Source organism: Rissa tridactyla, chromosome 22, assembly GCF_028500815.1.
Source record: "Rissa tridactyla isolate bRisTri1 chromosome 22, bRisTri1.patW.cur.20221130, whole genome shotgun sequence".
NCBI classification, from domain to species: Eukaryota; Metazoa; Chordata; class Aves; order Charadriiformes; family Laridae; genus Rissa; species Rissa tridactyla.
The window spans coordinates 4,941,392-4,968,087 of record NC_071487.1 but is presented as its reverse complement, the minus strand read 5'-3'; the positions used below and the strand labels follow the sequence as shown (position 1 = coordinate 4,968,087).

The following is a 26,696-nucleotide window of genomic DNA, read 5'->3' as shown; positions in this document are numbered from 1 at the left end:
TTCATGCAGCAGAGCCTGGTAACATTGATGTGATGGTAATTTTGGTCTTTGCTGTAGGAATTCTGAGCCCAATGGCACAGACCTTCCAACTTCTTTCCAAATTCCAACACACAATTCGCTAAATTGTTTCCTCCTCCCCCTCTCTACCTCAGGAAGCTTTCAGGAATTAATTTCAGGAACAACCAAGACTTCACTGGGCCACTTCCAGCTTTTTGCTAGGACAGGCAACAATAATCCCTTCAATAAGATACCACGTTGTATTAGAGGCCTCAATGTTTTCGCATCATACTAGAAAGCTGTTCCTAAACCCTCTGGTGGGTACAAAACATCCACAATAAAGAATTTTAATGCTATTTGGTTTTGCATTAACACTGGGTTTCACCACAAACAAGTTGTTCTTACTGTTTAAAGAACAATACTTCTCTCTCATAGCTCATTGTCTAGGCTAAACAAGTCCCCTGCTTCCAATCCTCTCTCTATTGTATATAGCTTATACAATTAGCTATAGGCAGAGAAAAGGAAAACCTTTCTTTGCACATTCCTGTTTCTGACTAGGTTCTGTTTCTGAACAAGATTTCCGAGAGGAGCGTCTAGCATGAACATCTGCATTTTTTAATACAAATTTCTGCTGTCAGTCCCCAGATACGCAACTCCGCACTCTCTCATCATTCCTCCTGCTGTGGCTAGGAAGGCCTTCCAGTCCTTGACTACACCAGGGATGGTCCACTGTCTGCAGGCGGATTATCCAGGTTTGTGGGTGGACAATTCCACAGGTACAAACATCCCTGAAGTGGCTCTGGGCCAAGTGGCAAGGTCTGCCAAGTCTTAATTAGCTTAAGTGCAGCATCATGCTAACGACATCGCTGCCAGCACCAGCACAGGTACTCCTGCAGAGGACTTCCTGGTACAGCCAGTTTTCCCAGGACTTAATTAACCACCGGCAGCACAGTACTGCCACGGGGGAAATTGTGAGTTAACGTGGAAGCACACTACCATAAGGACGCAGTTACATTGCTTCCCCATGCTTTATTTTTCCCATGCGGCTATGGCTGGAATGACTAAAACCAAAAAAAGTCTCTTAAATCTTGATACGCCACAAAACGGAGAGGCTTGTCCTGTCTTTCTGAGAAGCAGCTGGGGTCAAGAAACGGAGTATTCTGCATATTTATAAAAGTTCCCTGTTATTTCAAGTTGTAATCTAGTCCTGCTGTGATCCACGCTTTCTCAACTTGGGTTACCACTGCGTATTATGCATTTGAACCTTTAACTAATTTTGCTAAGAAATCAATTATTCAAGAATTCCATGGGTAAATTCTCTCCTGAGAGCTCTTCTAGGCAGTTTTTTACCTGTTCGATACTTCCCATAATCCTGATGTCTTCCACTTTAATTAAAACTACCTGTTACAGGTAGACAAGAGAAGTTACAAGTTCAGAAAGGAAGTCTACTACATTTCTCTTACAAAGAAATAAATAATTTTAACAAAGAAAGCTCAGATTAATGTGACATAGGTTATTTTTTGAACACCCATATTATATTTAATTTCTTAATGTCAGTCTCCAGGGTTTGGTTTTTTTTTTTCATACTTTTTTTCCTAACATATATCAAGTATTGTTACTAAAGATTTGGTAAAATTTACAGATAAAAAAAACAACTTTGCTCCAAAATTCTTAATTACACGTCCCATTATTTTCAGCATGCTGAGACGGATATTGCCTAGTTCCAGTCTCCTGTCTGAAGGGAATACATTAACCTTTTCAAATTTCACTTCAGCTTTGATATCTTCATTGCCATTTCCTCGTCCCTGTTAGCTATTCCAGCATCAGACCTGCTTTCTGATATTGCCTTATCCATAACAACATTTCCTTTGCCCGAGATCTCTCTCTTTCCCTATCCCTCTGTTGTTTCTTCACAGTTTTAAGGCTTTTCTTATCATCAAGCAAATTTAACCATGGATGGACGGTGGCCAAGGGACTCAGCTGAAATGTAAGAATTAAGAAAAATGCCTCTCTATGAATGTACTCCCATGGCAAAAGAAAAATAAATAAAAATCTTTCCTTATAGTTCCAGTCCATGAACCACTTATTCACCTTCACCCTCTCAGCCTGCCTTCTCTTCACTCTGTCAAAGTAACTTTCCTACAAAACCCACCGCCCTCTACACCTCCGCTTCTTTGAACTTCTTTTGGAGATCAGTATAAGCCTGCTTGCTCTGGCCATAACTGATGCAGAATCTCCCATCACACGGACGGATTCTGGTATGAATCTTGGGTACGAATCTCTCTTTACCTGCAGCCAATTCTGCTTCATTGCTCCTCTGTTCCCCAGATTTCTCCTCTCTCTTGTGATTCTGAATGCCCTTCTTTTTTCCCTAAAACCACAACTTCTGGCAGCATCTCCCCTTTGTTTTTGCATGAAATAAGACTGTTCTCCAGGCTCACTCTCCTCATTCAGACTTTGTTCTCCACATCCTCTTCTTTGGAAGCTGGTTGAAAATTTCAAATTATTTGTTTCTCCACCAATGACCAGTTATCCTCAACTTCCCCACTTTCAGATGTTCTCTTCACTTAGATCTACCAGCTGAAATTTCCTATTGAACTATTTCATGTCTGCTGCCCACCCAAGAATAAATTAATTTTGCAATTCTTCAACTTTTTCAAGGAGCTTTTCACTGTTTGTTTACTTCCGCTACTAGTCCAACAGAAGCTTGATTCTTTAATCCTAACTTTAAAAGCAGAAAGGCAAAACTTGCCTCCGCTACCTCCTGACAAAAATCCCCCGATCTCTTTTCAGCCCACCGAGAGCCGGGTTGCTCTGCCTTGGTTCCTCGACTTTCCAGCTTTTCACCAAGATTAACCCTATATCGTACTTTGGTGCAGGCTGGTCATGTGTTCCTCCGTTGAAAGGCAACAGTTTTCATACACGCACTCTTTTGGGAGACCTCCATCCCAGAAAAAGCATAAAATGCCCAAAGATTGGAAGCTGCAAATAAAAGTCCATCCACCAAGCAAACAAACTTGTTTACCTAGATCTCCAGTGTGTTTACTAAGTTCCATACCTTGTGCTCCGGTTGCCAGCTCCTTTGTTGCCCAGCTGCTCCGACTTGGTGTTTGGCTCCCCAGCAGACTGCCAGCTCTGACTGCCAGCACGGGTTTCAGGCTGATGTTACTCATCCACATCAGAATGCAAATCAGACAGCTCTTCTCACTCCATCATCCCTCATTGAGGGGGATGAATACAACTCCTTGGTTTTGCTCAGTAAAAAACAAGTACTGGTTTAACCAGTTAAAAACAAGGCCAGAAAAGGCACCGAGTACCTCTGGCTTCACCACGCCTTTGGTCAGGAGGTACCCAGAGCAGTGGGCCCAACTTTTTCTTAGCCTTCCTCTTGCTGCCAGTGTACTTAAGGAAGCCCTTCTGGTTGCCCTTCACATCCCTCACTCCAGCTGAGCTGTGGCTTTCCTATCTCCATTCTTGTACGCTCAGGCAACATCCCTTCTGGCCATCCATCCCCCCTTCCATCTTCTTGATACTTCCCTTCTGTGTCTGAGCTCAATCAACAGTTACATGTTCATCCCTGCTGGCCTCCTACCATTTTTGTTTGCCTTCTTGCACATCCGCTTGTGCTTGGAGGAGGCTGTCCTGGAAAATCATCCAGCTGTCTGAGCCCCTTTGTCTGCCAAGACAGTCTCCCATGAGATCCAGCCAAGCAGATCCCTGAACAAGCCAAAACCTACCCTCCTGAAATTTAAGAAAACCCCAAGAACTCACGTGCGTATTTTGAAATCCTGTGTCTGTTTCTGCCATATTCCTCCTCCAGGAACCTGGAGATGCTTCCCTATGAAGGCTGAAGAAACCTGGGTTGAACTGCAGCACCTACTTTCAAACTAGTCTCAAAAATCAAGTGCTGTGCTAAGTTACCAGGGTAAAAAGCAGCAGAGACAAAAGCTGAAGACCTTTGCAGGCTCTGTCTGGCACCTACCCCATGGCTGCATTACTAAATGAAGTAACATTCCTTTATTACTTCCAGGTAACACAAACCTCGTTGTCCTGACACTTGGGAACAATCCGTATTCTGCTACCAAACACTAACTCTGCAAAGAAAAAAAAATTTCAACAAAAAACCACTGGAGACCACATGCTGCTTGTTTTGGTAAGGCGCAAGAACACCATGTTCTACCATCACTGTATAGAAAACTACAGACCATACTACATCTCCGTAAGAACGTCAGACACTACTAGTGTCCGAGTAAGGCAACCGAGACACACAAAGTATCAGCTAGAACATCTCCACAGAACACACAGACACGTATTCCTAGATCTACGTGTGTCTCTTGAGAGAGCACAAATGTAAAATGCACTAAGGAGGCACCTAAAAAATCCAAACGAGCTACTCAGCCATTACTTTGGATTTTTTCCTTCATTCTTTCTTCTAATGCCTGCTATTTCCTCCAGTCTTGCTGTAGAACTAGCAATCAGTGGCTGACATCACTTGATAGAACTGAGGAAGAAAAGCAAGTTACTGGCCTCAGGCCACAGTGAGCTAAGAATTCAGGCTGGAAGTTCACAACAAGAAATCGAAGGAGCTTACTTCCACCTGAACGGCTCATCTGTCCTTTCTCTGAAGTCATCAGTACCAAACAAAGCAAGAGTCAGGCAGCCCTAGTGAGACCTCCTCCTTCAAACCGAGTTGAGACAGTAAAAACTGCCAAAAAGCCCTCTAAGCAGAAACTTTTCAACTGATTAATCACTATCCTTGTTACTCAACAATCACATATTAGGCCTCAAAAAGTTTAATTCTAACTTAAAAACTGTTAAAAATAAAAAGCAGGTAGTAGATTCAAGGTTCCAAGCCATACTCGAGTCACATCAAAATACCACGCAGCTCTCAATAAAGCCTCTTTCGTGTAAGCTCATGGTACAGTGCAATGCTTGTCCAATGAACTACCTGATTCTTCAGCCCTTTCAAAGCATAAATATTCCTAAATAGTCGTACAGTTCTGGTCTGATGGCCCTCTATCCTAATCTGTCCTCTAAGAATCACCCTTGGCAAGCTTTTCTGTGACCTTCCAGGACAGCTCTTCCCCTTCTGCCCTGCCACCTCTGGCAACGCGCTTAGTTCTGCAGTTTGTAGCAGCCCCCAGCTCTTCACCCCTATTCTCATCTGGAGTTCCTGCTTTCCTGAAGTCCAAAGCTTCACCATTGCCCCTTATTTGTACAGTCAGCCCCTACAGTCTGTCAAGTTACCCTTTTATGTCTCCCATAAATGGGATATTTCCCCAGAGACGTGTTTTCTAATTCATCACGCCAGCAACTGAGAGCGTTCAGCTGAGTGAAGCACTGAACTCCTGAACTGCTAATCTCAGGTCAAAATGAGAGAATCAGTTGCGATAAATAAGGAAGACAAAGGGACAGATGTGCGTGATTTCTCTGCCACAAATCCAGCAAAGATAAAACATCAAAGTGGAACTGGAACATCTGGAATGCCAACGCAGACTAGAAAGGTGCTTATCTATCAGTTGGGATGAATTTGTTGGCGTGAAGTTGAGGGAGGCACCCTATGTTACAACCTAGTACACCTACAAGACGCGAGGCATGACTTTTCATGCCATCCTTGTTCTCCGCCTTCGTGCAGGAAACACACAGGCTTTAATTACTTTGTATGAGCTGGTTTTGAATTTCAGTATCAACGGTTCCATCAGTTTCCCAGGTGTTTGTTCCCACAAACTCCCTAGGCTGCTCCAAAGCTTAAAAATATATATATATATCTTTAATTAGTCTAAAATTAAGATTTTTTTTAAACGGTACTCTTATACCTCTAAAAGTAGTATGTGTTTTCATTATTTTTCATTTCAAAACACAAAAATTAAAACCTTAGCTGAGAATAACATCTGCATTCCCAACATTACCGCAAAATACATTAAAAACATTAAGAACGAAACAACAGTAACCGATAGAAAGATTTCCCTTTCTCCAAGATTAAAAGAATAGTGACTCACTTTTCACAATCATTACTGCTTAATGAGTACTGCAATCTATCATATGATGATGGTTATTTAAAAAAATTTGAATATGAATAATTCTTTATTATCACAGGTAACTTAAAAGCCCTGTCATACGGACAGCTTATAAAGCAGAATGTAAAACTCAAGTTCTCTCGGCACGCACTGGCCTTCTCTGTTCCGTGCTGGAGTAGTACCTAACATCAAAAGAACCTGTCTCCAGCTGAGCTTTCCCAACTACATAAACAAATCATTATGGGACCGTATATTATTTGTCACGATACTGGAGGCTGGAACCACGCTGTCTTATTTATCCAGCAATTTTGGCATTACGGGCTGGTTTCTGAATTTGACCTACAACGGGACCATTGGAATGAGCGACCTGTTCACTGCAGGCAGAGCATTCATTTCAGACCGCTTAGCGCAGGTGGTCCTCTTGGGCTTCTTCTTCCTAACGCGGCCACTCCTTACGCTGCAGATTCTGCCTCCTGCTCTGCTAACAAGGAGTCCCCACCTCACGCTGCAGGCGACAGGTAACTCAAACACCGCATTTATTCCACGCTGGGCCAATCTCTCGGGAATACAGATATTAATTTATCTTCAGCGCAGCCAGTTGCTCTGCCTTGCCTGGGGACAACCAGGCCTACGCCAGCTGCAGTGGGGGAATACGCCGGCCCCAACACAGCCAGAGTGATGGCCACAGCCATTTGGATCCCCCTGCGTAAAGTCAACACCCCTGGCTCTGGCAGCACAGCCCTGATTCATACCAGCTGAGCTCAGGGTTTATTTTTAAAACACAGATACGAAGGGTCACTTTCTCCTTGCTTCGATTCACCACAAACAACTTTACAAGAAAAAAAAAATCACATAGAAAGCATTATTTCGGGAATTCTGCCTTCCTGCTTTCACTTCAGCTTGATCTCTAAACAGAAAAATTCCTCTGATCTTTTCTTTGAAGACATTAAACACAAACTCTGACATAACATCTTTCAAATCCTCCAGAAGGGCGCTATCTTTCATACACGTACGAAGAAAGACAGATGAACAATAACGAAGCAGTTTCCCAAAAAGCTCTGACAGTACTTCAGGGGTAAAAATAATAGTGCTTATTACAAAAAAAAACCCTGAACACAGCCTGTAGTTTCCCTCTTTCAAGACTTTTTTTGGTTTGCCTTATCTATTTTGATTCAAAGCCCTGGCACCTGTTGGGTTACAAGGCGTACGCCATACCAGTGTCTGTGGCCAGCTGTGCAACAGCCCCACAAAGCAAAATATTTGAAGGATTTCTTGACTTTTGGAACTGACTTTTAAAACAAAGAACCTTTTGTTATCAAAACCAATTTTGGTAAAAGCTGAATCAATCTTGAGGTTAATAGAATTACTGCAGTTGGTCCTCTTTGAGCATATTTCCTATTTTTTCACATGAAAGCCACTCTTGAATTAATTAAAACCAGAGCATATTGAAAAAAGGAGTGAGGAACATGCACTGGATTCTTGACATTGCTGTGTAATTATGGACAAACATGCTGAGGTGTACTCCTCAGTAAACACGAATATAAACATGAATACACCACAAAAATTACCCCCAACAGAACCAACAGCCTTCAGTGGATTTTCAAAACTGGGGAAATGACGGCATTTGATTTCTCTTTACTAAGGAAGAACCTGTCATAGAATGCCACTGGAATTAAACATTAAAACTTCAATAGAGAGATACTAAAGGTTAATACACGCATACGATAGAGACCCGCAATAAAATGAAAGCCTATATTTGAAAGAGGAGGGCGGTCAAGGACATGGAACAAGGTTGCCCAGAGAGGGGGTGGAGGCCCCATCCCTGGAGACATTCAAGGCCAGGCTGGATGAGGCTCTGAGCGACCTGATCTAGTTCAAGCTGTCCCTGCTCGCTGCAGGGGGTTGGACGGGATGGCCTTTAGAGGTCCCTTCCGACCCAACACATTCTGTGATTCTATGACTTGCAATGTATTTCAGTGACCTGTGGAAAAACAGCCTACAGCCAGAGGGTCAGTGTGCGAGAGCAGGACAACCACTGAGTCGCATCACGAGCGCGGCGCAGGACTGGGGAGAGCAGCTCTGTCCTATTCCTTCGACAGCAAGGATGCAGCTGGTGGCGAGCACCGCTCTGCACGCCTCAGCCCTTGATGGCAGCGTTGCACCAGCCACGAGCCTGGGATGGGTAACGGCTCCTGGAACCGATCTCCCCGACACAGGGAAGTCAGAACCTGTGTGTGCTGGGGCTTCGTGCCCTGCTGGGCAAGGCTGCCGTGCCCCAGCTCTGGGCAGAGTTTCCTCTGCACCTCTTATCAGATGTACTCCAGATCTAGAGACTCCGTTAGCTGGTGCTTTCACAACACAACCCGCAGCGTGCAATGAAAATGGTGGTGTATTTCTGAACCTGTGATATGTTCAATTACTCTATCAATATTAGCTATAATTAGGATAATTAATTTTACTAGCAGGAAATGATTACACGATTCTGGCTTTCTAAACAGTAAGTTCTTGTATGAGATAAAGACTCCCGGCTTCCCCTTTATGTGAAAACATGGGTTTTCTCACATAGGGAAGAAATCTGGGACAGACATTAGAAATACAAGCCAGAGATAAAACACAGAGCACAATAAGCCATCCTGACCCTGGAAATCTTATTACACTTTTGTTCTTATCAGCAGGCTCTAAATTCACAGCTGAAGTAGAGTCAGCTCAAAACTGTACTCCCTTCTCTAAATTGGATTTTAGCATGCACTTGTTACGTCATAGAAATGTTTGGATGCATCCAGAGAGTCCAAATTTTTAAAAAATGTGATTTTCCAGGTAGTGCTGTGAGATACAGACTCAATTTTCAGCATTTCAGAGAACAAGTACACGTTAGTTACAGCCCTCGGCACAGAAAATCGAGACAGGCTATCTTTTTTTACTTGTGGATGTTAGTCCTTTGAGATTCTATAATCTCATTTCTTCTACGTTTGCTTTCACCTGAACAACGCCGAAGACTGGAGCACAGGCAACCCCAGCGAGGGAAGAAACAGGCCTGCTTCCTTTAAGATTATATCAATGGGTGGAGAGATCCACTACAATCCTTAAAATGAAACCGCTGCTCTTTCCAGCGTGAAAAGATTTCCCTGCTGAGACAGGCTCCTTGTGACTTAGAGCCAGTGTAAACCAACACCGCCATCAAAGACTCCGCTCTGGCCCCCACCCGTTCCTGACCAGCGCTCCCATTCCCTGCCACCACCTCCCCGTACCCAGTGCCTGAGTTTGTGAGGCTTCACAGAGAGCCAGGCTGAGAAAAAGATCTGGGTTAAAACTTCAACTTGTTTTCTTTTCCCTCGGAGATGATTTTACCCCACAGCGGTTCCTCAGTGCAGTTCACTGCCTAGCTTCAAAACCATTCGTGCAGGCTCAATGCGAGGTACGAGAGAAAAGCAGAAGTGGCTGGGGGCAGGCAAAGGTGTTACTTCCCTCTCCAGAAATGCCGCTCAAGCTGATCAAACTGGACTGTTGCAGAAAACGCCTCCATTGAGCTCCAAGTGTCCAACCGCTACACCATACCTGGAAATATCTGGATGCATGTCATCAAGTCCTTACTGGCCTCTGCAAAAGGAACCTGAAGGAAAAAAAACCAAACCAAACACAAAATTAAGCCTAAATAGATTATACATGCAGCCCAAAGCAATTTGTGAGTGTGCATACGCAACTGACTTGCAGGAACCCTCAGCATCACATCACATAGAACACCCCGTGCCTGTGTTTCTCCCATATTTCTCCTAAGGGTGACTAGCAAGCTTATAAAATTTTCCCCCTCTCATCTGAGACCTGAAAAAGCAGTACAGGATAACACTCCAGCTGCATTTCACTCTCTTGCAGAGAAATTGGCTATGAATTAAGGTCTGAAGATTCCCCTCATGAGAGATCTTTCGTTTAAAACAACAGCTTCCAAAGTCCTGACAAATCATCATAACCCGGACACGTGGCAACCCAGCTGATCCGGAACAGGGGTCAGATCACTCGATCTGCTGCAAGGAGTGGTCACAAACCAAGCTCTTTTATACAAGTTCTGTGTGCAGTGCTCTCCAGAAAGAGAAGTCCCACGGTTGTAAACCTCCTTGGAAGAAAATGAGGCAACGCTTATGAGTATGTTTGCAAGGGCATGGAGTGACAGGACAACAGGCAATGGTTTAAACTAGAGCAGGGCAGGGTTAGATCAGCCATTAGGAAGAAGTTCTTTACACGGAGGGTGGTGAGACACTGGCCCAGGTTGCCCAGAGAGGGGGTGGAGGCCCCATCCCTGGAGACATTCAAGGCCAGGCTGGATGAGGCTCTGAGCGACCTGATCTAGTTCAAGCTGTCCCTGCTCGCTGCAGGGGGTTGGACGGGATGGCCTTTAGAGGTCCCTTCCGACCCAACACATTCTGTGATTCTATGCCTAGATGGTTGTAGCCTTGCCACCTGCAGCTCTATTGACTCCTTTACCGTAATCACGATTCACAAATAGAAATAGCTGGTTTGCAGTTTGATTTTTGTGTATCGAGCCCACATATGCTGCCTCCTAGAATCGGAGAATGCTGAAATGCAGGATCTACAGGGGCTTTCAGTTCCTTCCCTGGCCTGTGAAGTATTGTTCTCTGCTGTAAACATTTCAGAAAAGAAAAATTTGTCTAAATCTATGAACCCAAAAGCATTTTTCCCCCAAAAGCCTCTGCAGCAAAGAGTTTAGAATATTACAGAAGTTGATGTTATAATACAGAATAAAAATTTAGAAAAACAGTATTAATTTTCTTGATATATATATATCAAAGGACAGAAAGCAGTCAGACTTTCCTGACACCTGTATGCTTCTTGAGCCCTCTTGGGCTCATGAATATGATCAATATTCATGATCAATAATCAAAGATCCTCATCAGATGCCTTCCAGAAAAATTCTCAATTGCAGGAATGATGGATATAGCTGGTTTTGTGTTTACTGGACACTGCTAGGTCTATAAAAATTGTCTGTTGTTACGATATTGATTCTTCAGAGCTCGTGTTCTCCTTCAGACCAGATACTATTTAATTTCTGGACTCAAAAGGGTATCAGAAAACCGTAAGTAGCCTTCAAGACCACAACAAAAATACCTTCCATCAAGCTGTTGACCTCATGAAGAGAAGAATAGGAACTCCCTCAAGTGGAGATGTTTTAAAAAGAAGTCGTCTTTAACTCTATTTCTGCCAAACAAGTGCATACTAGAGAACTGAATTTTTAAAGTCTGTAATGATGTCTGCACAACCTCAGGGCTTCAGAGTTCAGAGAGGCTGGTGTCCCCAGGTAGACTTGGAAGGTGAGAACAGACAGATTAGACATCCCCCAGCCCCACCACTGATCTGTCTTTCTTGGTAGAGCAGGGCCTCCCCAGACACTAAGAAAATGGGAAAAGGTACCAACTCAGAAGAGACATTTTCATTTTGATTAGAGCTGAAATACAGCATTAGCTCCTCCAGCATTGCCTGCTCGAGCTGGCAGCAGGAATCTAATCTTTGCCACATGAGAAGAGAAGCTGAGTCTCTCCGAATTACCTGTGTGATAAGACTGCAAAAATAAATCCAGTTTCTATGGATTTAGCTGGACTATAACAGAAGGACAATGTCATAATCATTTTTCATTGCCTTTTTCATAAGGATATTTTCATAAGCTTATTTCCAATAAGCATTTTTCATTCCTTCCTGCCTGGATTCAGCTTTCAAGATGAGATATCTCCACTCTCTGCTTTATCTCCTTAATGTAACTCTAATGACATGGGAATTAGGTTAAGAAAATGAATACTTTATATGCATTTCACCAGTTTCTAACAGCTAATAATCCAGAACAGGTATTCCTTACTCATCAGCATTGATTCTAGGTAAAAAGCACTTTTGGCTTAACATCAGATGCACTTTTCAATTTTGCCAGCATCTTTGCTGGGCTGAACACAAGCATCTCACAAAGTCTGTCGTCTTCCAACATACAACATTAGGTTAACAACACAAAAGCTTTTTTTTTAAAAAAATAAAAAAAACCAAACCAAACCAGAAATGGAGAAAAAGCTTCTCTGCATTTTTAAGTCTCCTGAATACCTTGATAAACCTGAGCTTGTAGATACCTCAATCACCGGCACAGTCTCACGTCTCACAGCCAGCTGTCTCTGTTGGCCGAAGGAGAGAAGGGCTCCTTTGGAGGACAAACATCACCACGTTTGTCCTCTCAAACACACCTTCCGCCGGGCTTTTGCAAAACTTACCCCATAAAACTTCACACTGCACTTGCAAAACTAGGAATTACCTTTAGATGCTGATAAAGGACGTAGGTAAATAAGCAAGCATTTTCAGATCTGGCTAGCTAAAATTCACGTGTCTGACTTTATATTAAGCATCATTATCTACCCCAGAAACACTCACCTCATGTTCCGATACCTCACTTTAGTGTTTCTCAGCTGCCAGGGCTTCCTACAAACTACCATCCGATCTGGCTGTAAATGATTCCAGAAGTGGAATTTGCCATCAGGCATTTGGGTTGGGGTTTTTTCTTTGGAAACTTTAACCTAAGATGATTTTTGTGTGTCTCTATGTGTGTGTGTGTGTGTGTCCTTATACTACTTGAATTTTGTCCATTACACAAAAAGAATCATAATCGCAAACGCATTCTTTCAGCCAGTTTTGACATCCTTTTCTCTGGGAACAGTTTTCATGGCCAGTTAGAAAACCCTCCCTCAATCCCGCCATTTGTCACGCGAAGGGTTAAGCGTGAGGTACCGAAGGCCCGGGAAGAGCTCCCGACCCGAGGTCGGAATGGCTTCCCGGGCGCTCCCGGCCGCAGACGGCCCGGTGTCACCCCCTTCCCGGGCTGATTTCAGCCCCTCCGGCGCGGACACTCCCCCGGGAGCGCTGCGCCAAGGACCGGCTTTCTCCTCCGGGCCGTGGCGGCCCACAAGAGCCCGCCCGGCCCCTTCCCCACCCGGCCGGCTGCCGCGCGGCGGGCGGGAGTCCGCTCCTGGCAGCTCTCCCCTCAGAGCACGGCTCCGCCGCGGCGGGACCGCCATGAGGAGCCGGTCCCCTAAAGTCCCTTCCCGCCCCGGCTCCCGCAGGGCGGGGGGCAGCCCGCGCCCCTCGGCACCGCTCGCAGACCGGGCGACCCCCGCCCCCGGCGCCCCCTCCCTTCTCGGGACCCCCCGCCTCCCCGGGGCACTGCCGGCCGCCCCGCTATCCCCGCCGGCACCGCCAGCCCCGCGGGCTCCGTCCCGCCCTTACCTCACCCGCCGCCTGCTGCCCGCTCACCTCCGGCCTCCCCCGCCGCGGCGGCGCCGACCCGCTCTCCGCGGAGACCCGCGCCGCCTCCGGCCTCTGCGCGCCCCGGGCGGAGCGAGGAGGAGGCGGCGGCCGCGGGGCGCGGCGGGGCCGGCCGGGCGCTGCTCTGCTCCGCTCCCCCCCGGGGCAGGGCCGAGTCTCCCCTCGCCCAGTCCTGTCTGTCCGGGCCTCCCGGCCTCAGGGCGGCCGCCGCGGCTGGGAGAGTCCCGAGCCGAGGGCCCCCCGGCGGGGTCTCCCTCAGGCGGGAAGGGGCTGGATGGGCACCCAGCGCCAGGGGCCGCCAGCGGGGGCACCCAGGCGGGCAGGGGAGCGGGCGCGGAGGGGCTGTGCGGGGACAGGCGGGTGCGGGGGACCCTGGAGTGCTCCACCCTGTCTGAGCCGTGCCGGGGGCGATGCAGCCCGCGGGGCTCGGGAGTGTTACCTCATTGAAGGAAAACTTGGCCTGTTCGCCTTCCCCCAGAGGGTTGGAACATCTCCAGGGCTGGAAGGGACAGCAATACTAGGACATGGAGGAGGTGACATAAGGACATGGCAGCCCTAATACAGATGGAGTCTCAGCAGAAGTGTCACCAAGGACCCTGTTTTCTTCTGTCATATGTCACTGCAAGGTAACGCTGCCGTTTGCACGGTGCCAGTTATGGCTGCCAGGGTGAAACGCCAGTGAAGTACCCTCACGGTTATCTCATCAGCACCTTTCAGGAGTACAAATAAAAAGACAAGGGGAATCCTCATCAGGAGACCCTTGCTCCTGTTGCAGTCTGATAGGAGGAGGCGGCCTCCACCCATCCTGCAGGGCCCCGCCAAACCAGCTTCTGCTCCTCTTCTTGGTGTGCATACTCACCCGCCTTTTCTTTTGCCCGTAACCTCTTCTTTTACCTCCATTCCTGTCCTAAAGCTCTTTACAACAAATCTGCTAATTTCATGCCCGAGCACTAGCTCCATCGCTTCTGTAAAAATACATTTTAAATACATGGATGAATGCATGCACACACCGTTATATTCTAAAACCGGAACATCATGCACCAAGCAGGACGTACAGCAGCCCGTGAACGCTTGAGTGGATGGTGCTGGAACCTATTTCTGCAGTTCCACACTTTGTCTGTGGCCAACAATGAATATGTTTTGTTTAACCAAGTGAAGTTTTCTTCACAAGTGAAGAAAAAAAAAAAGGAAAAAAAAGAAGGTCCTTCAGCAATATTGCAGCTGCTCTTCATATGGGAAAACAGTGGCTAAAGTACTACACGTTATTTCAGTCAAAACAAAGAGAAAGAGCTAATGATGTGGACCGCGGCTTTGGAATCACTGCGGTACAGCTGTGTAGATTTTAAGGCCAGAAAAAAAAATTCGTTAAGATGATCTAGCCTGTCTTCCTGTGTTACACAGGCCAAAGAAAATTCCACTCCATCATTCTTGCTTTCAAGCCTCAGGAGCAGAGATCATGTGGACTGTTATTGTTTGTCACTGTGCTGTAATGCATTCTTGGAGCACTTCAGACTGTTCTCTCCTCTCACTAAAATGCTGTCCACCAGCTTTTTATTTCCAGACTTTTCTAAAGACGCAGTATGCAGGGTTCTGGTGAGCGTGGTTGTGAATACCCGTGCAGATAGAGATGTTAACCATTTTAAAACAAACACCGTGACTTGTTAACAGTTTTTGCACTTACACGTTTTAGTCTACGCGCTCTGTTCCAACCAAGCAATACACAGCGAGGCTCACGGCAGACTGACGTCTCGAAAACTCCAGTAGCCAGGTTGCCACGACCAGCTGAGCGTCTGGGCAAAGGTATCCGTGACTACGTTTGCACGAGGTAGTAGGGCCCTGGAGTTACCATCCCGTCAGGAATCTCTGCCCGTACCGCAGCCCCTTGGGGGGACCCCAGCGCTCCCACATGCAGGTAACGGTCCTGGAGCTTGTCCTGCAGCGTCACCAAAACCACTTAAAACACGGCTTGGCCTGCGGTGTCTGTATTTATACAGCCAGCTTTCCTGGGTCTGGTACAAAGCCCACAGACATCAATGAAAAACTCCCACCGACTTCGAGAGGGTTGCGATTGGGCTTTCCATGAGCAAAAACCTGCTCATTTCAGTGTGTGTGGAGGGTGAAATAAAAACTTCTAAGACCTCTGGGGCAAAGGAAGGGGCTGTGTTCAGGGTATTTGTCGGTTTTTTTTTTTTTTTTTTTTTTTTTTAATTGTGTTAGCTGGGACTCTCCCCATTACAGAGGTGTGACAAGTCCTGCACGCGGGAGGAGCGGCCTCTGCGCGATCAGCAGTCACTGGCAGCATCGCAGCACAGCGCAAACCTGCACGGCTCCACACAGCAAAGCAATTCCGAACACCGAGCCTTGGTGAGGAGCCCTGACCTGGTGCGCAGGGATACGACCCCCGCGCGCCTCCTCACTTGTACAAATCTCGGTGAATTCTGAACTAGGGCCACGAGTGCTTGAACGCCGCCCCTCACCCCCGCTGTAGAGAGTGCTGCTGTAAAAAGTACCAGGCTTTTTGGGATACGTACCTTGAGACATCCAGAGGGGTCTGAAACACAAAGATGGATTTAAATATCAGGCTTCTTCAAGTTGTTCCATAAAATAATTAGGATCTGAGGTACTTAAAAATCACTTAACATTTTAGAACGCAGGCTGCTGAAGCCCTGATGGGTCAGGATTTATGTTACAATACATTTATGAGTAAGAAACCCAGGTATTTTCAAATGTGATCATTTATCCACCAGCTTCCTGTTGTGAGCAGGCTGATATTGGGTCCAGAAGTCAAACAAGTCCTCTAGCCGTCGTCTGTGAAACCACCCTCTGAAATCCTGTTCAACAAGTCCAAATAAAGCCCTGAGCGGGGCTGATGGTCAGCGGCTCCCATCTCTCTGGTGCGGTGCTGGGTTGCGACGGGCTGTACTGGAAAACCTCAAGCGTGTCTTTTTCCAGTGTGGACGGCACCCTCGCGTGGGAGACCCCCATCCCTGCGCACGCAGCCCAACTCGGGAGAATCAAAACTCCGAAGATAAAACGAACGCCGATCAGCATCCAGCCGGGGGTGCAGCGGGGTCGGTGATGGCGAGGCAAGTGCTCCTGCGCCATGTGGCACACGGGGGTGGGATGGAGCTGCTGGGGACTGCAGCCTCACCGCTCCATCTTCCCACCAACAAACCTCACCTCGGTTATAGTCTGGAAAATAGTTGGATTCTTACATTTAAGTTCAAGTCAGTCTGGAGTCCCGACTCTCTCATGGCACCTCATCCTACCGTCTTGTTCGTGCGCCTCGCAATCCTAGTGATCCCAAAGCCATTGTAATTCAAGACCAGGACAGAGCATATCCACGGGCTGAGTTCATCTTCTCCTGAAATAGATCCTGTTTATGAAGAAAGGGGGAGGCTGTCTTCGGGAGACATTACAGTTCCTCAGATCTTAAGAGAGGAGGCTGTGGGACAGTGTCTAACTGGAAGTGCGTCGATAGTTCAGGGGAAGAACGTGCGATTATGTGCACCTGAAACCTGACAACATGCTGTTGTAACATGACTCTTCTTTTGAACATACCTTTCTGATTATCACTTAGTGCCGCTTCGTCAAAGCGGAGTAAGTTGGGAATGTGGAAGGAGTCAGCAGTAGCAGACAAACTCCAAAATCTCTTTCCTGTAGATTACAATTAGGCATGTGGTCATGGTCAGGCAACGAGGGTGACAGTGGATAGATACTATGGGTACTACGGCATAGATACTGTGGCTGCCCCTTCCTTCTCAAGAGGAGGCCCAACAATTATTAATTGCACCAAACTTCCCTTTCTTCTAGAAATGTTCTTGTTCCAAATTAGTGATATTACTTATGCCAACGCTCATAACCCTAACAGGCTGGGGAGTCAGAGCGTCCATGTCATCAGCTAAGCTGGGTCATTCAAAATGAATCCTCACGTGTCTTCGCAGGAGGAGATAACTCTGTTCCAAGCCTGTCGGTAACCCTTTCTTCACAGGATATGAATTCTAGCTCCACTGGGGCACCTCCCCATGCGCTTGCTCCCTGCACCTGACTCGAGCCCAGCCAACGCTGAGACTGTGCCAATGGGGTAATGGGCATTTACGCGATTAAGGCGTACCAGGAGTCCAGCTCCGTTTGCAGTTCCTTTAAAGGTCCCTTCCCACCCAACACATTCCACGATTCAGAGCTGGGGGACATCACCTCATGCTTCTGGGTCCATACAGACTGGAAGGGGCTTACAAAAGGACTATTTACAAAGCCAAAAATTTAACTTTGTTTTGAAAGTTTATTGGATCATCTTGACACAAAATCATTACAGCAGCTTGTGGTATGTTGTTTTCTTTTTTTTTTTTTTCTCCAAGGGAATGTTGATAGCAAATAAATTTGTGAATGTAACACATCATACAGTTTCAAAATTCTAGAATCACTGCACAGGATTCTGTAAGAGAAGACTCTACATGCTAAAGTGACAGTTTTCATCCATGAATTAAAAAAAAAAAACCCACTAATTGAGGAACATTATCCTTTAAGACAATTTTAATATGTTCAGTTTCTAATACACAAACTGGCTAACCAGGGGAGGTTGACCAATACCAAACCCCACCACTTCCCCAGGAGTGAAACCTGCTGCAAAACAATTCCTGCAGCGCCAAGTGCAATCAGGAGATGAAGCTGGTCCTGGCAATAAAACCACACCAGAGCCTTTGCAAAAACACCCAGATATGGGAAAGGTGTAAAGAGCATGAGACACGCTTAAAGCATTCACCCAAAAGCTCAATGCTTTATCCTGTTCCCTGCGCAGGGTTTTAGTTCAGCTCCCCCGGGCTCTGGTGTCACCCGTGGGAGTGGTGGCGGTGCTGGAGAAGCGCAGAGCAGCCCAGTCCCTCCCTGGGGACCCTCTTGGTAAGAGCCACCGACAGCTCCCACCCCACGCCCCAAAGCAAAACCGTTCAAGCGTGTCCTCAGTTCGCTGGGTACGGAACAGCAAGTAAGAGAAATGAGGGGGGAAAAAATAATAAAGAAATCAAAAGCAAGAGATTTCGGAAAAGGACATCAATTAAGCATCTCTGTAAAGGACACGGCGACATCCCTTTCCAGTCAGTGATTCCAAAAGGTTTCAATAGTGCAGAAAGGGCTTCACTTTGTAAACCCTCCCGTTCTCCCCTCTAATGCCACCCCACGACAGAGCCTTCAGCCTCTCACTCCCCCTCCCTCCCACCCCGAGGGACACTTCTGCTGCAGGGACCCAGCTGCTGCACGCGCAGGGCCAGGGGACACTACGGGGACAACCGAGAGCACGACAGCTCCCTTCTCACAGCACAGAGGGAACGGGGCTGTACCCGCAAACTGTTCAGAACGAAGGGAGTACAACGCGTGGGCATCGCTAACCTGGTAGTGGTCAACCTCTGCTGGCGAGCAAAATGATAAAAAAAAAAATAAAGCAGGAACAGACCCCTTTGGATTTCCAGTTTCTTGCTACACCCTAAGCTTTTCAGGAATGTGAAATTGAAGTGGACTCATAAAACACATCGGCAGAGACTGCTCAAAGGGGAGAGGCATGACAGGCTCCATTTGCTGGGGCGGTCAACAGGAGCAGAGAACCAAACAGTAACACTTTCAGCCCGTTTCATGCATTCACGCTCTACTCTTCCAGCTGTCACTAAAAGAAGGTTAAGGCTCGAGGCAACTACTAGAAACAGAAACTCAAACATCCCAGTTCTCTCAGGGCTCATTTGGATTAGCTCAAGGAGATGGAGGATGTTTATATGCCGATCACAATAGATCTTGAGATAATAATAATAATAAATCATATTTAAAAAAAAAAAAAGAGGCCTTCAGGTCCAGCACCAGCCTCTGCTAGAAATATACATCGACAACAGCAGCCCTGAAGACATATTCCATGGCTACGGATCAAGTCAACCTTCCCCGGCAATAAGCACAAGCAACAGACTCTGTGCTACTGTTGGTAAAACTCTTAGTCCACCGTCCCTCGCAGATGGCAAGGGACCACCATGAGCTGCTGAATAAATAGCGTCCCTCCCTCCCTCCTCCAGTCACGTCACCAGGATCTCTTTGGGCTAGAAAGGGTTAACACCACAGTTTGTAAAAAGTTTTGAAATAAAAAGGTAACATACAGCCTTAAAATGTCTAAACTGCAAACAATGGTGGAGTTAACTGAAAAGCACGTGCCCCAGGATAGTACATGCGTACGAGGGAGAAACTTAACACTTGGGTCTGCTCGTCTTTACACATTAGGTGTGTTTCTTGTAGTTGGAGTATTTTATAAGGAATATTCAGCACTTGGACAATGTCTCTTTCATCTCATCCAACAAGTTGCTAAGCAGGGTGGAATCATTACATTTCCCATCTATGGATACAGAGTTCTCTCCCTTAGAAAGAAAAAGAAAAGAGAAATCCATTAGCTCCTCTTCTAGGCGGGGACAATTTTATTCCCAGCCAAGCCCAGGAACTGGGAACAGCCGGTGGAGCCCCCACAGGGACGAAGCGGGCTGAGCCCAGAGGTCAGTTCGGGGAAGTCACCAGCGCTGCTCCTACCCACCAGCTACACGCTGGGCAAGAGGAAACCCCCAGGGAGGAAGGAGCTTTGTAGCAGCACAAGGAGAACTGCTGGCTGCGCAGTTAAAGCCCCCATGGCACCCCGGATGATTTAGACAGGATTATTTCCCCCTTTCTGTTAAGACAGGGAAGGCTGTGGATTTAGCTTCTCTCGGGTCTTGTTTCCGAGGGTTACAACGCTCTCACCTTTTTTACCAGTAGGCAGACGTGATGGCCTTGGATAGAACGACTGTACATTGATGCACACGAATCAACGCGTTCCACAACTATAAAAAAGCAGGAGTTTTCGTTTAGCGGGACAACATTTTAATACAAGATTTGCTTCCCGTGACTAGGCACTGCTGCTTTGTCTGGCCTCAAGGAACAGAAGCTTCTACTGAGTGAGGGGAGGAGAAAGTCAGGGTTAAGATGATGTATGTGCCTGGCTCCTATCTGGGATATTTTGCAATAATGACGTTAGTCCTTTGTCTTTTAAGTAAGCTGCAAATTTTTTGTGGCAAAAAAGCTGATGAGAGCGTAGATCTCTTCCCCAGAAATACCTCCAGTGAGGCAATGTCTAATGTGTACACCAGAGCATGATGAAACAGCCATTTGTTTCGCTTCATCCAGTACTTGTTTTACTTTACTTACTAAGTGCTTTACTTTAATTAATAAGCCCAAGCTTGAATAGCTCGGGCTCTCCCTTGCTGAAACGAAGCGCTGAGGAAAGAGGGAGGCTGAAGCACTGAAGATCAAACACGCTCCCCAGGGAACCGTTACAGCCCTGACTATAAGCCGCTCCTGTGACACCTGCCACGTGCCTCGCTGGACTGGGGGAAAGCCACGGGGACACCAGGAGAGTTCATTTTAAAGAACGTTGCATGCTTTAAGCATACCAATGTATTACAAACCAGGTTAAAAAACCCTCCTCTCCCAGATGTATTTAATCTGGACATTTAACCTGCTTCTGTCGTTGTTGAGGCCACGGAGCGTTGCGCTTGCCAAGCACAGCAGAAATTTTAGAATATGGAATTTTGCAGAAGGTTCTGCGTCAAGGAAGACTCACCTGAAAAATGATGATGAAAACAGATCTTTGCCAGTAGATGTTGGAAAGAAATGCTAATTCCATCTACTTTAATAGAACTCATGTGCAGATCTCCAGACTCTAGGAGCTTGGCAAAAGCATCACTGCAAAACAGGACGGAAAGTAAACACTCGTACTAGAAATTCAAGTGTAATCCACCACATCAGCCCCATGCAGACCTTGAGACATCTCAGGATGCAGAAGTCTAAGTACTACCAAGCTCTAGGAAAAAAGGTTTACAGCAAATATGGGAACGAAACTCCAGAATCCACTGGAGCACCCTGCGACCTCAACCAGAGCTACTTCCACACCTCTGCCCACCTACAGGGCATACAGCTCCTTCTTCAGAATCACTTGAAATAAGTTGCTGGACATATTTTAACAGTCAAATATTACACAAGAGAACGGAACTGTAATCAAAGCAATCACAAGCAGCCACAGTCAAAAGCATGCTGCGTGTCTTGCAGAGATGGCCTGCAGCCAAAGCTCAGCTTCACATGGGCGGCGAAAGCACCAATGTTGTGCTCCCTAAATGGCACTTACCTATAGCAAGGCGTCGTGATCAAGTATGAAGCGCAACTGAAGTGCAATTTGAAATCTAGTTTTTCATGGGTTGAACCTTCATCATTCTGCAACAGGTCAAAGGAAAGGAGATGAATGGGAGCCCCAAGGCAGCAAGAGGAGGCACCACCCCCACCTACCAAACAGGCACCGATGGAGACTTTAGGGCTCAATTCCCTTTGATATACCCTGGCTAGGCCTGAAGGATCAGTCTGAGAACGACCATCACGCTACTACATCAGGCCAGTTAGAGACAAGATTTGGACAGCCGGGTTGATACGCACACCGAGAGCAGGTAAGGGACACAACTGGAGGGATGCGGCTGCATTTCTCAATGTGCTTTGCTGAAATATATTGAGCAGACAATTTAAATTAACACTTGGAGACGTGGTTTTACAGTTCACCATTTCCCAAGCAAAATAATAAGCTATAACTCCCAGATTCTTAGGTACTGGAAATAGGACTGGTATGCTATTTTTAAGAAACCCTTAAAATAGAGATAATGGCTGACTCAGAATTAGCCACAACTGTCTCCATTCACTTCTTTCGAGCTGTTCACGCAGCTCCTTCATTTTACTGAATTTTACTGAAATAAGATCAGAACCCCATATAGCCTTATACAGGTCAACCCCTATTAAACAATGCCTTCAGCTAACCTCACTCCTGTTCTGGGTTTCCATCCTTATTAACTCTATCTAATTGTTATGATTATTTTGCCAGTCTTGTACCAGGCAGCAGTATCCAACCCATCTTTGGGTAACCGAGATCAGAAGAAACGGACTCCAGGCTGCATCTCTCATGAGATGGTTGACATCCTCTCCCCACGAGATGCACCACTGCAGTGACTTTCTAGCTGACAATGTGGCATATGTTTCAGGCTGCATTGCTCACACACTGCCAGGAATGACAATTTAGGACATGCTTACGCAGTATTCAGGACACTCTTTGCACAAGATGTCATGTAAAAATACTTCTCACATCACAGAATGGGCTGGTGCAGCAGAGATGAAATGATGCCTAAAAAAAAAAGCTCTAAAGCAGTGCTTTCCACCCAAGTCAAGCTCCCTTACGCAGTTCCAAAGGAAGCAGAAGCACAGAGTTTAAAGCTGCACTTACTTTGACTATAAAGGACAGTGTTCCTTTTAACTTCTGAGCCATAACAATACTCTGAAGTGTAAACACAAACTGGGCTTCATTAGAGATTCCTAGCACGAAGAGAGGAGAGGGAAAAGTCAAGTCAGAAAATGGTTTCCAGATCTAAGTAATGGTTAGATTAAACTGATCAGTAGCAGCTAAGCTTTATGTACTGACTATTTCTGAACCAAGTTTGAAGGTTTCCGTGTAGCTGGAGGAAAGTTATATGCACAATTCCCGCTGTGAACTAACAGCGTAACAGCATTTAGTTCTCGGGTCTCTGAAAAGCAGCAGTGAGAGCTGGCACCTGGCAGAGGTTATTGAGCGAGGGCCTGAGCAAAAGTATGTCACAGTGGCAACTGTTTGTATAATGGGAAAATATACAACTTTCCACATAGTTTTCAGAACTAATTTGCATTCTAATGTTCCTGTGCTTCTCTTGTAATATACGGCTCTGTGTTAAGAACTGTCTTATGCAGACTAAATAAAAAAATACCCCACTGCTTTCCACGGGGGATCAAAATGCTCCCTGAAGCCACTAAATCCCACGAAGACTTCTGTGAGCTGTTTCAGCGTTCAAATTAACTCTGTGGCAAAGGAAGTGAAATTCGGAGCAGCTCGGCGATTCGACTGTACTATTATACTCTATATGAAGCCATTATTCTTCATCTCTGTGTCTAACATTAAGGGCTCAGCTCCCCAGCAAAATAAGCACATACTTATCGCAAACTTTCACTGCATATGGCCTCTGCCATTAAAAGAATAAGACAACAGCTCAAGAATAAATCCGGAGCAGATTCTAACGGTTCAAGAACCTATAGCTGTGTTCCATTTTAAATCTCATAGCAAACTCCTCATGAATTTGGGAGTTCCTTTAGCTGGCAATGCTGGCACGTTCAAAGGTGTGCCAGCCTGCGGTCACTTGAAAAAGGAACTCAGGCATTCGGACCCCCAGCCCTATGTTACAGGCTTTGCTCTTTTGCCGTGAAGAACCACCTGCGCTTATACCCATACTGTGAGAAGGCTTATCCTGTCCAGTGAATTGTGCGAAAGCCCAGGGAACACCCAGGCAGAGGGACAAGCCTTTCTGGAAAACAGCAAGTAGCAAGAGGTTCAAACAACTCTTTCCACAGGAGGGCAGTGTAGGACTAGACACACTCCAAGAACCCTGTGCAAAGCTGCACATACCAGGGGGTAGCTGGAAGGGCACAGGTATCCCATCGTGTACTGATGATCCTTCTGGTCGGAGCATTTTAGTGTTGAGAGAGTCCAGGACATTTAGTTCCATGCTCTTAAGGAAGCTAGTGCTTTTGTTTTCAAAGATAACAGAGACGGTAACTTGACTATCATTCTGGAGGTTTCCTTGAATATCGTAGGTCTGCAAATGAAGAAGAAAAAAAATCAAAGGAAAGATTCAGAAACTTCAAACAGCAGAGCACCAGGACAGAACAGAGCATCAGAATAAAGCAAACTTCAAAAAAGAAGGTAATTTGGTACAGCTATAGCGTAGTGAAAAGCACACTGGTAACCAGCTCCACAGTACTGCTAAACTGTGGGAAAATATCAACTTAAACTTGTTAAGTGGGACAGCCAAAGGAATGGCAATGGAACTTTGTTACGCTTCTGCCTCCTGGGATTTAAACAGTGTTTCAGTTAGATATTGTCTACATAGAGTGCTGTAGGATCCCCAGTGTATGCTCTCTTTTCTTAGAGAGCACAAAAAGAGAAGACATCTATCTGGATCTGAACGCCAAAAAACTCACCATTTTAATGTATGGATTTTCAGCAAGAAGGCGGTAACTGGACATAGGCTGAAAAACAAGAAAGAAATCATAGTCATAACATAACTAATTTCTCTGAAATAGCAGTCATTCTCCTTCCTCGCAAAGCAGTTTAGCTCCTGCCTTTTCCCTGAGGCAAGCGCTGCCACTGCACAGCTACTCACTGGTAGTGGTTCATCATCTAGTGTTCCATTCTGCACCGACTCTGTTGTCTCCTCCTCGCTGTGATGACTCTTCTTTTTGGATTTCTTTTTGTCCTTTGATTTCTCTTCTTTCTCTTTCTTGTGCTTTTTCTTCTTATGCTTGGAGGATTTCTACCAAGAAGAACAAGAAACTACGAGAAACCCTTAAAGAAAACCTTACATTTCCACCCATTACATCATGGCCCCTCTACCAATCTTTCAACTCCAGACTCCCACTCTACACAGCCTTTTGGATGACTGAACGTGGTTTCCTACTACTGCAGAAACCCGAAACCCCAACCGACATCCTGTGCTGAGTCCCAGTAAACTCCTGCTCCCCACTCAGATGACAATACCTTAAACCCAAAGCAGCCTGGGCTCAGCAGAAGGACAAATCTCTTCAACTGTTTGGAAGCTCAGCTTTAAAACTGCTCCCTGACCCTTAGCTCAAGCAACAACCAAACCTCTTACTATGAAGCATTTCGAGCTCCTCAAGGGCGTAACATCCCACTGCTGCCTACTTGCAGGTGGTTGCTACACTGACTGGTAATTGGTAATTCCTTTGGGCTTCTTTTTAAAGAATACGAGACACTAGGAGAAAATGGCTATGGGTGTCAGCAATTTAAACCACTTACCTTTCCTTCATCATCCTCTTCTTCATCTCGCTCTTCCCTGTCTTCCTTTTTTACCTCTTGAGGTTCAGCCACAACAGCAGCACCCGCTTCAGGCTCACTCTGAGTAGATTAGCAGAAGGATTACGACACTAACGGAATGCATTGGAACCACCGAATCCCACACCAAAGGAAATCTCAACAGTGACACCCCACCCATCAACTGTTATTTCAAAAAGTTACATTAGACTAACACAGTATCAAGCCTTTTGTTTCATGCTTCTGACAACCAGCAAATACGATCTTGAGGACAAGATACAAAAGATTTCCTCCAAGGAATATGTCCCCTTATATTCCCTGTCTCTTCCTCTAAAATCTCCCATCAGAATTCACGAGACTTTTCCTTTCAGACTGTGTCTGTCACGTCTATTAACATTGCTAGTGTCCGGCTCACACTAGGAAATAAAACCATACAATAACACAATATTAAAATCCACCAATAATATTAAAATCCACCAAGGCTGTAGCTGCGTCTGTACTCCTATCCACTGATCTGCACAGCAGAACGAGCTTGAAACCCCCCCATTACAGTGTCTGCAAACCGGGGAGATAAAGTGTCATTGCTTCACGGCAATAAATTGAGGAGATGAAGCCGATTTTCCCCTTCTCTCCTGCAGCATGACAAAGCACTCGGATCACAGCTAAAATGCAATCATGAGATAAGATGCCTACCTGTGGCTGGGTAGTAGAAGCAGACGGTGGAGCCGTGGAGAGCCAGAAATCCAAGTCTTCCCCCTGAATTTCAAGAGAAAACAAAGCCATTATAGTTTTTTTGATACCATTCTTTGAAAGATTAAAAAAAAAAAATCATCAATTAAATTAAAACCTTAAGTTTTCATGGAAACTCATCGCTCCAGAATGCTCACGCACAGATACTGCAACACGTTTTAGGAGCAAATAGTTGAAGCAGCTTGATGTCAGCCTTTGAACGCACTTCCAAACCCGGACACGGCTGAGAGTAACTGCAGGTTACCCTCCGTATCACAGTATCTACAGGCATTCAAAGCACATCGGCTGCCCCTTAGAGGAAAAGTGCATCTCCGCAGAGTGGTTAACATGAAGGATACTTCAAGCCTCCAGAGTAACTGACAACTAACGGCAGGTTTTGTAACTGAAAGATTCTGAAGTACACAGGGGACAGGATGGAGAACAAAAGGGAGTTCCAGATATTTTGCTAACGAGTTCCCCATTGTAAGAACCAACAGAGCATCAGTAGACTCAGCTTCCAAATTAGATCTGGAAGATCTGCTGCGTAGGCTGCAGTAAGCTGAGATCTGCTACCTTGTGAGGCTAAGTAAATGTTATTTTTATTAGCAGAAATCTTTAAATACCTGCTCTTATGGTTGTAAAAATTTAAGGAAAAAAAGCTTGAAAACATTCAGCTGTTTGGATTGTCAAACGTGACTGTTCCTAAG

At 45.9% G+C, this 26,696-nt stretch overlaps 2 protein-coding genes across 10 annotated transcripts in view; both read right to left on the bottom strand.

Moving 5' to 3' along the window:
* The window catches only part of CERS4 (ceramide synthase 4), a 46,056-nt gene extending 32,277 nt beyond the window's left edge, over nt 1–13,779 (bottom strand). The window contains exons 1-2 of one of the 3 annotated variants that reach the window (XM_054182209.1): nt 13,756–13,779; nt 9,570–9,624 (exon numbers count right to left, since the gene is read on the bottom strand). In XM_054182209.1, coding sequence (XP_054038184.1) covers nt 9,570–9,589 — 20 coding nt within the window. In that variant the 5' untranslated portion in view covers nt 9,590–9,624; nt 13,756–13,779. Of the gene's footprint in view, nt 1–9,569; nt 9,625–13,277; nt 13,732–13,755 lie in introns of those variants that run through there. The other 2 variants (XM_054182207.1, XM_054182208.1) reach the window with 2 other exon arrangements.
* A 4,732-nt stretch (nt 13,780–18,511) lies between these two features.
* Nucleotides 18,512–26,696, bottom strand: part of AP3D1 (adaptor related protein complex 3 subunit delta 1) — a 43,432-nt gene continuing 35,247 nt past the window's right edge. For 2 of the 7 annotated variants that reach the window (XM_054181740.1, XM_054181741.1), the window contains 10 exons: nt 25,954–26,016; nt 25,246–25,344; nt 24,593–24,742; nt 24,411–24,458; nt 23,836–24,025; nt 22,630–22,718; nt 21,496–21,581; nt 20,935–21,056; nt 20,076–20,155; nt 18,512–19,702 (listed from right to left, as the gene is read on the bottom strand). In XM_054181740.1, coding sequence (XP_054037715.1) covers nt 19,607–19,702; nt 20,076–20,155; nt 20,935–21,056; nt 21,496–21,581; nt 22,630–22,718; nt 23,836–24,025; nt 24,411–24,458; nt 24,593–24,742; nt 25,246–25,344; nt 25,954–26,016 — 1,023 coding nt within the window. In that variant the 3' untranslated portion in view covers nt 18,512–19,606. Of the gene's footprint in view, nt 19,703–20,075; nt 20,156–20,934; nt 21,057–21,495; nt 22,531–22,629; nt 22,719–23,835; nt 24,026–24,410; nt 24,459–24,592; nt 24,743–25,245; nt 25,345–25,953; nt 26,017–26,696 lie in introns of those variants that run through there. The other 5 variants (XR_008463299.1, XR_008463298.1, XR_008463301.1 and 2 more) reach the window with 5 other exon arrangements.